The sequence below is a fragment of the Aphanomyces astaci genome (assembly GCF_000520075.1).
Source record: "Aphanomyces astaci strain APO3 unplaced genomic scaffold supercont1.7, whole genome shotgun sequence".
Classification (NCBI taxonomy): Eukaryota; Oomycota; class Saprolegniomycetes; order Saprolegniales; family Verrucalvaceae; genus Aphanomyces; species Aphanomyces astaci.
Window position 1 is genome coordinate 1,404,042 of NW_009798270.1, and position 9,389 is coordinate 1,413,430.

General features: G+C 48.0%; 3 protein-coding genes across 18 annotated transcripts in view; 2 read left to right on the plus strand and 1 right to left on the minus strand.

Moving 5' to 3' along the window:
• H257_04384 (hypothetical protein) overlaps positions 1–1,567 on the minus strand; it is an 11,574-nt gene extending 10,007 nt beyond the window's left edge. Inside the window, exons 1-2 of the mRNA XM_009828866.1 lie at positions 349–1,567; positions 147–247 (exon numbers count right to left, since the gene is read on the minus strand). Coding sequence (XP_009827168.1) covers positions 147–247; positions 349–1,488 — 1,241 coding nt within the window. The 5' untranslated portion in view covers positions 1,489–1,567. The remainder of the gene's footprint in view (positions 1–146; positions 248–348) is intronic.
• A 288-nt stretch (positions 1,568–1,855) lies between these two features.
• On the plus strand, positions 1,856–5,516 carry H257_04386 (hypothetical protein). Of its 16 annotated transcripts, XM_009828877.1 has the most exons (16): positions 1,856–2,181; positions 2,236–2,294; positions 2,349–2,389; positions 2,430–2,602; positions 2,646–2,774; positions 2,831–2,980; positions 3,031–3,111; positions 3,158–3,265; positions 3,311–3,533; positions 3,590–3,708; positions 3,772–3,874; positions 3,942–4,054; positions 4,351–4,501; positions 4,556–4,741; positions 4,807–4,970; positions 5,013–5,516. In XM_009828877.1, exons 1-16 carry the CDS (start codon positions 1,918–1,920, stop codon positions 5,253–5,255), a joined length of 2,307 nt encoding a protein of 768 aa, XP_009827179.1. In that variant the 5' UTR covers positions 1,856–1,917; the 3' UTR covers positions 5,256–5,516. The 16 variants fall into 16 exon arrangements, with proteins under 16 accessions (XP_009827179.1, XP_009827170.1, XP_009827183.1 ...); XM_009828868.1 differs by having other exon boundaries at positions 3,158–3,533; XM_009828881.1 differs by having other exon boundaries at positions 4,351–4,741.
• A 291-nt stretch (positions 5,517–5,807) lies between these two features.
• On the plus strand, positions 5,808–6,575 carry H257_04387 (hypothetical protein). The gene has a single exon (XM_009828884.1). The coding sequence runs from the start codon at positions 5,870–5,872 to the stop codon at positions 6,434–6,436; it is 567 nt and encodes a 188-aa protein (XP_009827186.1). The 5' UTR covers positions 5,808–5,869; the 3' UTR covers positions 6,437–6,575.
• The last annotated feature ends 2,814 nt before the right edge of the window (positions 6,576–9,389 follow it).

A 9,389-nucleotide genomic window follows, 5' to 3' on the forward strand; every position in this document is an offset into this window, starting at 1 on the left:
TATATATATAGTGGACATCGATATATATATATATATAGTGGACATCGATATATATATATATATATAGTGAACATCGATATATGTATATATAGTGGATATATATATATATATCGATGTATTATTTAACTATCATTCACTAGACATACCGGTGGTGTTCCTTGGATGCAATGGCGTGGATTTTCAGCGTCTTGACGTTGCGCGAGTCGTGCAAATTCTGCGCCAGAATTTCAAAGAATTGTTCCCCCACCTACACATCCCATACATGTCGATGATGCCTCTCAATATCCTCTCAAGTCTTGAAGAGTGATGATATATATATATATATCCCATGGATGCTATCGTGGTTACCTCCATGGGGCGGTACGTGACGCGGACGCGCATGTGGCTGTAGGCGGCGACCGTGTACGGACTTTCGCCAAGGGCGTAGCCAGTGTTGTAGTCGGAGCACGTGAGCAGCTGCTTCTCCGGCGTCGACACGGACGACGTCACGAGCCGGAAGATGAGGGGGATTTCCGACCGGTTCCACACGGTAAAATCCTTGACGTACGACCCGCCGGGTACGCAGTCGTCAAAGTGGAGGTCCTTGATGTCCAGGCGTAGCAGCGACCGACACACGTTGCCGTGGAGAGGCACGGCGATGGTCGCGGCGCCGCCGTCCGACGGAGTGGAGACGGGAGGGCGGGACGATGAAGCGACGCCATTTGGTTCGAGCACAGTCGTGGCGAAGAGCAGGCGGCCGGACAGCGCGACAAAGGACGTTTCGTGCAAATGGAGCCGCTCGTCGTCGGACGAGTCGTCGGTGGGGCGGTTGCTGGACAGGCCCGACGACGAGTGCTGCAGCGGGGCTGTGTCGAACTTGACGCACATGGAAAAGATAACTCGTTGGGTTTGGTTTGGTTGAAGGAGCAGCGACTCGATGAGCCCCATTTGGTTGAACAGTTCGTTGAATCCTTCGTCCAGATACGTCGTGTCGGCCGCGGACGACGACGCCATCGATGACTTGGAGTGAGATCGGGTGAACCCGATGCTGTCGTTGTCGTCCATCATGTCGTCGTGCGGCGCGACATGAACGAGGGTAAGGTTCTCGTTGTGTGTCTGAAACCCCCAGGACGTCGCGTGGAAGGGCTTGCGAATGTCGGCTTTCAGGTCCACACGCACGGGACACGCTTGCAAGTTGACGATTTCAAATTGGCGCAAGTTACTCAAGTCCGACAGGTAAATGTCGCCGAAACTGAACAAGTTGGCCGTATCCACAGCGGAGGATGGAAGCATGCGAATGGCCAACGCCGGACGAACGAGCGGCGTCAGTGAGACCGTCGGGGCAGGTGGTGGTGTTGCTACTGTCGTCGCCGTGTTCTCGCGCGAGAACACACGATGCAACAGTGACCTCGTTGTCGACCGCTGCAGCTCCGCACTCGCACCCACTTCGTCGTCGTCCTCGCCATGATTGGACTTCTCATCACCTCGCCTGCTATTCCTTGAAGGCATTCCAGAGGTCTTCTTGAGTCAATGCTGAATGATCGGTGGGACTTAGCGTCCGATGGCGCCACGGCTCTGGATACCGCTGTCGCGAAATACTATTGTCTTGGTAATTCTCATGATTTTAGCCAATCACGACACAGTATATGAAGGATGCGTGGCGAGCAAGATAACCTCTTGCAATACATACTTACGAAACATAATATGTCCATTCGGACAGGTATACCTGTGAAACATTATGCATAGATTTAGATAGCCAATCGCTGCGCGAGAATTGGATATGTGGTAATCATTTTCGCAATTCATCCGTTTCCAAAAAAATGCACCACGGCGTCGATATACACGGGGCAATTTTAATGTTGTCCATTCTCGGCATCGTTTTCATCCGAGTTGGTTGCTGCTTTGACAGCGCAGTCGTGCGACGAGAAGTCTTCGCTGATGGAAGGTGAACCATCGAAGGACACAGTAGAAATGAGAAAGCTTGTGCACTCGTTGTCGCCCAGCGTCAACATTGACATCCACGACCAACCCCAGCCGGAGCTGGAAACCGTCTCGTCCCGGTCGGACAGCGACGACGACTCGGACGATGATGAGTCCAACCTCATCGACGACAACGAAGCAGACATGGCCTTGAGCGAAGAAACATATCCCCCGACATGTCTAGCGCAACAGTTGTGGTCACCATTTCGCAGACTTGTCATGGTTCGTACATTTGCACACACATCATGATCCACAATCTCCCCATCCCATCTTTAGTTCCCGGCAACCACGTTCATCATATTTGCTATTACAAACACACTCTTTGTCGGGACATGGTAAGCACACATGCAACCATCCAACCTCCAACCCTATCGACACATGACGACCAGGTCCTTCTTTGCTTGGGTTGCGTACCTCATCACCAAACCTGGTACGTGAGTTCTGCATCCCAGGTCATCATGCAAGTCTAGGCTTGTTTGTGGTTGTGGTGGCGAGCGGCGTGGGCCTCGGTCGCTTCGTCGCCCTCTTGATCGCGTACCCTGGGCACCTCCGCGTCGTGACTCGGGACTGCGAGCGCAACTTTGCCAAAATGTGCCAGCGGTGGCTACTGTTAACCGCCGACACCACCGACGACCTCATCAACGTACGTCCTCGTCATGTTTCGTCGGGGCTTACGTCCGCTCTAGTTGCTGCAATCCCCGGAACCGTGGGACCAGGCGCGCGTGGCCGCTTTCGTGGCCATCCGAGACGACTATCGCTCCTGTGTCACCAACATCATGACCATCCTGAGCCGGTCCCTCGAAATCGTCGACGCGGTTCGTTGTGCTCGTCCATCCGAATTCTCTTTGTCATGAACGATATAATCTTGTAGGAAGACACGTTAACACCCGACGGCCGCGCGGTGCTGTCTCGGGCTCGCCTATACCTTCAATATGCCAACGACCTGGAGCCTGCCTTGTTGTTGGCCATATCCCGAGAAGCTGGCGCAGCAGCTCCGTCGTTCCACGCGGCCCCACTAGCGGTAGGTCTCCGCGCAAAACGCGCTAATAGTGTGACCATTATTATGTACAGACGATGTTGGTGGCATTCAAGGCGTGCGTTCAGGACGTCCGAGATGCTGTCGAACTCATGGGTGAACCTTCCACGACTCCGGTGCGTGTAGTGTGTGCGTTGGCATTTGCTTAACATGGACATGTAGACGCGAACAGGGCTAGCGCGACTCGTGAGCGAGCTATGGCAGTCGCGGCGTCCATTTGAGATCGTGGCCAATCTAAGCCTCATGCGCGCCGACTTGGCCGCTCGATACGTACGACGTCCTATATCGATCCATGACGTCATCTTGAAAATCCAGAACGGGCGGCAACTGTGGGTGGACGCCCCCGACGGCCACCGCATCGACGCCATGTTCCTCCCCGGGCATGGCCACTCCAACGCGTCCTCCAACAACGGACGGACGGTGCTTCTGTGTAACCCCAACTGTGGTCTGTACGAATTTCACCATTTCCAATCGGATTGGATTCCATTTTACACCAACCACGGCATCAACGTGTGCGTGTTCAACTACCGAGGCTACGGTAATAACTACCATCTCTCCTATCTTCTTCTTTGGTGGTTATATAGCCTTGTGTAGGTCGATGCCAAGGCTACCCATCGCCCCATGCAAACAACGTTGACGGCATGGCCATGGTTCGCCACTTACAAGTCGTGCAAGGGGTCACACGCTTGGCTGTGCATGGAGAATCCATCGGAGTGAGTCGGCTCATTTTCTTTTGTGTTTAGCTTGAGTGGTGTTGATTTTTGATGAGTTTGTAGGGCATGGTCGCGACGTACGTGGCCAAACATGCAGCAGACATTGAGCTGTTGGTAGCCGACCGCACGTTTGCGAATTTGCCTGCCGTGGCCCAACGGTTGGTTGGTACGTCGTCGTCTGGTTTGTCGTTGCTATTGGTTCGTGTGCAACTTGCTAAGCAATCTCGACACAGCGTCGTGGGCTGGCAAGGCACTGACATGCGTCACTCGGTGGCAGACGGATAACGTGGCCAATTACTTGGACGCGCGGTGCCACAAAGTGATTTGCTGCGACCCATGCGACGAGGTTACGTGATTGAATCAAAGCCAACATTGCACTGACTGACGGTGAAAATTATATTAACTGTAAATATTTCTAAAAATTTTATTTTTTTTAAATTAGAATTTAAAAAGTTGTTTCTTGAAAATATTGCTATTTTTTTTAGTTATATATTTTTTTATTCAAAATAAATTTAAAATTTCAAATTGTTCTAAAGGACTCATTAAAAAATTATTATAAGTAAAAAAGAAAATAAGTTGAATACTGATTTAACACTTCAAAAAAATATTATGCAAATATTTAAAAAAAAAATATGTTTGTAGATTGTATCGGACGCATCGTCGTTAAAGGCGGGAATTGCGCTGCGCCTGGAGCTGGGGGACATGAAGTTGGACGCGCGAGGCCACACGTCATGTCTTGCACCTCCATGTCGATCGTTGCAGGCTCGACACGACTCGACTGCGCTCGTGTCCAGTACCTGCCAAATGACAGATATGTACCATATATTCTGACCACGAGGTTGCCTAGGCAACCCGTTGAATGAATCCAGCGTCGAGGAGTTTGCCCTGGCGTTGGAACGCATTGCGCAGCGTGCGCGGGAGGCCATGTCGCCCTCCTCTCGAAGCGATTCGGACGAGAAGCGCATCGTAGATGTTTGGAGCGCCGTGGCGTCAGTGGATGGGCATTGCGGCCAGAGCTTGTTTTATGCCTCTGGTACGTACATACATGATGTTCCTGCGCGTGATGGTTCCCACGTGTCATGGTGATGGAGGACGTAGGCGGGGGACTCGAAACGATCCGAACGTGGATGGCGTCGCTGCTGGTGTGGGGGCCATCGCGGGCCCAAAGCCAGGCGGACCACCCGGAGACGGCACCCGAACGGCGTCGGGATGACTTTGTGACGCCGATATCACTGGACCAAGCCCATGCCGTGCTGTGCAAAGTACGTCCGGATTCTTTTCCAATGCTAATCGTTTGTCCTTAGATATTGGACGATTGCCCGTCGTTCCACGAGGATGCGGACGTGACGACCTTGGTGGCGATGGTCGAGTACTTGCAAGAGTCGATGGCGCTACGGCTGGCCCAGACCACTCCGTCGCACGACATTGGGCGGTTGGTTCCTTTGAACTGTGGCCACAACGCCAACTTTAGCGATCGAGAGAAGCAAGCGTTTGCGACACATTTGATCAGCTTCAACTGGCTGGATGCTGACACGTTAACCAAGTAACCCATCCATCACGTGTGCCCGTTGGTGTCATCGGTTCACGTCGACGGTATACGGGACTTCCTGTATTACAGAACTTGCCAACGGTGATGACCCATCACGTTGTAGCAGTTGTCTACTCCAAGCAGTTCGTTCAGAAAGGTCAAGAGCTGACGGCTTGCATCCATGATCTGATTGAAGAAACGTCCAGCGTCAAATTTATCCGGAAATTCCATTGATGTCCGGTTACCTTGATAAAGCAATTAAACGCTCAAGTTAAACCAACCGTTTTTACAGACCTCTGGGTGTTTAACCTAAATAACGTTATCGTTTAAATTGTAACACAACGTCGCACTTCATTGTTCAAGAATCGATTGGATTGGTTAAAATACTTCGTGAGGGGAGAGCACATAGCTTGATATTTGTATTGTATTCAAAATCGAGAATCGGATTGGCTAGTGAGGAAACACGAAGTAACAGGTGTGAAATTGTCACGGTACTGGCCAGCGCCTTAATATAAATACCAGGATATATATTTCATACAAACTTTCTATAATTAAATAATAGACGTGCAAAGTTCATCGCTACCGTCCTCTTACTGTCAATCATTTTCGAATTCTCCATTCAGTGCTCACTCAATGAAAGCTGTCTATTTTGCTGCATGCGTTGCCGCCCTGGTCAACGGCCAAGCCACGAAGACGACCCTCACGCCTACGTCCACCCCACCGATAATCAAGGCTCTCTGCACGTCGGTCGAGATCAGCGAAATCAACGCCTTGGAAAGCACCCCCAGCTACAACACGTGTCGCTCAGATGCCCAAAAGCAAATCTTTGACGGACAACCCAATGACATTTGTGCTGTGCCGTCGTGCGTGACTGCTGTCAAGAACTTGGTAGGCAAGTACCCTCGTTGCGTATTTGACACCCGTGTCCCTGCCAACGACGTGCTACCGTACGCCAAGCAATGCAACGTTGACCCATTGGTTACAACCCCTCCCGAGACCACGACGCCCAAGCCCCAGTTCACAGTTGCCCCTACTCCTAACACGACGACTGTTGAAGACGAAGTGACCACGACCGCTACTCCCTCCAAGACTACCTCCAAGGTCGCGACCACTACGGCCACTCCTGTGGTGACGTCGGCCGCGTCGACGTTGTCGGTTGCTCTGACTGCATCGGTTGCACTTGTCTACTCGATGTTTTAAACCACTTCGTTGCATTTTGAGCGCTCTTCGTATTTATCTTTTGTGAAATGTGACGCGCATGTTTGTCGTGCAAATCATCGACCACATACAACTAATATATATACGATCACAATAGATGACACTGGTAGTTTCAAAATGCGTTTTCGTCATTTTGATAAATACCACCGGTAGTGTACACTATTTCACCAATCCAACTAGGTACTCATAGTAAAAGGACCTGTTCCAAGTAGAAATTTTAGCAAAATGAAAAATTGGTTCCAAGTACTGTTGTAGATATCTCACTGCCAAATCGAATCACGAATCGACGCTATTGGCTAATCCATTTTTGAGTGGATTTGATTGGCTCTTGCAGAAAGGACACGTATATATCAACCAATCAGAACTCCAGCGTATTTTGATTAGACAAACTAGGCGAGTTTTGGAAGTTTATAGCGAATGTGAAGGTGATTTGGGACGGAGTAGTATTGTGAATTCGCTTTAAACTTCCAAAATTCGCCTGGAGGGTGAGGGAAATGGTCATATTAGAACGAACTCGATGGAGCTGCTGCCTATAATCGCAATGCTACACCATCGGATTTTAGTTCATACTTCACCTGGCTGATAGAAACCTTCGTTAACAAAGTTGATCAACTTGGATGTTATATTTGAGACAGCCACTTTCAATGCCACACAACATGAACCAATGTAAACCGACCAGCCCGAGACTCATTCCTCGTGTTCACAAGCATTATCTCTACATAATGACGTATCATAGAGGTCGCTACGAAGTATATTCATCGAGATATTTGCTTACAAAGTATGATATATTTGCGTTTTTTTGCTACTTTGAGGACACATCACTCATGCTACAATGTTGCAATCGCCATATTTCTAGCTTTGACAGATAGCCTACAAGTAAGTTTGCAATATCTACATTCATCACAACGATCGTAGACAAGCGTGAGAGAGATATTCGATGTCAAAGTCATGTACTAGTTAGTACTTTCTAAGTTAGCTAACAAAGTTTATCATAAATTATGACTAACTTCAAGTCATACCGGTACAGTATTTGAAGCAATGTCTTATTATTATGTTACTTAGTTTTTAAATTTTCTCACAATTGAATGTCAAGCCCATTAAAATTACCGAACAGTTTTGAGCTGACAGTGAAGTCACTGACTGTGAACGGCACCATGCGTTCCCGATTGTCGCGTCTTGTCGAAAGGCCAATCGAAAGTCCTCATCCCCTAGTGTATCTATCAGGAGGACTAAGAGCTAGTGCGATGGAGCTTCCAATTCATTTGAGGCTCGCTGTTTTGTCATTTCCCGCACCCTCCTGGTTAGTCCAACCAATATTGAATCACGCCGGAGTTCTGATTGGTTGAATATACATGTCCTTTCTGCAAGAGCCAATGAAATCCACTCAAAAATGGATTAGCCAATAGCGTCGATTCGGCGGCGAGATTCGACGGGGTCTGGAAATTCGTATCAAATCCACAATAACACGTTACAGTTTCCTACTTTTTTACCTCTTTTTGTGCCATTATTTACGCAACTAAGTATATGGTGCGCGTCATCTATAAACTACAACTTTTCACAAAATTTTCTGACTTCTATTTCATATTCATTACTCCAAATTTCAGCAAATTGAGACGTAGAATCGATAGATCTCAATGTGGCGAAGAAATACTACGTCTCAGATTCAAATTTGGTGATGAATTGGCCCTGAAATAGATATTTAACCTAGCGGTATTTTACATGGGCGTTTGGATATTTGGCCATAGGGGTGGTCAGATGCTCCAGTTGGTTTGAGCAAATGCAAAGCAATTGAAAAATGGAGGTGGCTCCAATGACTGACTATTACCAGCTCGCTGAGCTGAGCGACACTGCTCGTGAGCATCTTGTTAGTTAGTACCTTTTGAAGTCATCTAGTGGGCAAATCAAACCTCCACAGAGCTTGAAATAATTCGCACTTTGGACATCAACAACATCAACTCTAGCCTGAATCACATGTTGTTGGGGTTAATAGAGCATAGGGTAGAGGGTAGCGTTGAGTATAAGAACTTAGGTAACGTTGGGTAGAGGGTAGCGTTGGGTAGAGGGTACACGGTCCGCTGTACCATATATTGGAATAAGCCGTCATTAACCTCATTCAATTCCTGCGATGGTCGAATTAAATTGGTGTAAAAAAACCTCTTGCTTGACTTCGACACGATCATCGACATCCATGAACAAACAGCGGTCTAGTGTACCACCAGCTCTGAACATATGCCTCTCCCGATCCAGGTCATATGCCACACTCCCTGAGATGTATCTTGATTTTTGTATGTGACTCTTATCCGTATATAGTATCCGGAGGCAGTTGGGACCTTTAACCTCCCACTTCAGTGATAAAACGCATGAAATCGATAATTAACGTATTTGGTTTTGGGTTTAACTACATTAATTGGTACGTTAAATAATAAAACCTCTACTCTTCGATTTGGCCAGTTGGAAGTTTTTAGATGACGTCCACCATACCAAAAGTAAAAAAAGAGAAAATCGATTTTGATTGGCCCATGCTATTTCTGAAAACTACTTGGAATTTCCCCTAATAGAGGAGATATTGCGATGGAACGAGTTCCATTCCGCATCCATAGCGGCGCCCCAACATATGGTGACAAAAGCAGAGTCTACCTCTCAGACATAGTTATGGAAACTGTCAAAAATAATGCTCAATCCCCATAATTGACCAATTGTATGGAATCAATTCCATTCTGTACATTTCCAAACGACTCGTGGTCCCAACTTCAACGCCGACCATGGCCACACCAGTGAAGCGACGCAACTATCTATAAATATCAATTATAAGTAATTAAAAATGATTTTGGCAACCCAATATATTACTACATCACGTTACTAGTATGTCGAATTACCTTTGAATATTTTTTGCTACAAGTCTCAAATTGAAGTAGAGTAGGTTTCCCCATATCTC

Excerpts from the sequence above, each read along its gene's own strand:
- H257_04386 (XM_009828868.1), top strand. The coding sequence starts at position 1,918 with ATGGAAGGTGAACCATCGAAGGACACAGTAGAAATGAGAAAGCTTGTG. Across the intron at positions 2,981-3,030 it reads TCCACGCGGCCCCACTAGCG|ACGATGTTGGTGGCATTCAA; the intron begins GTAGGTCTCCGC and ends TATTATGTACAG. Across the intron at positions 3,875-3,941 it reads CGTGGCCCAACGGTTGGTTG|CGTCGTGGGCTGGCAAGGCA; the intron begins GTACGTCGTCGT and ends ATCTCGACACAG.
- H257_04387 (XM_009828884.1), top strand. The coding sequence starts at position 5,870 with ATGAAAGCTGTCTATTTTGCTGCATGCGTTGCCGCCCTGGTCAACGGC.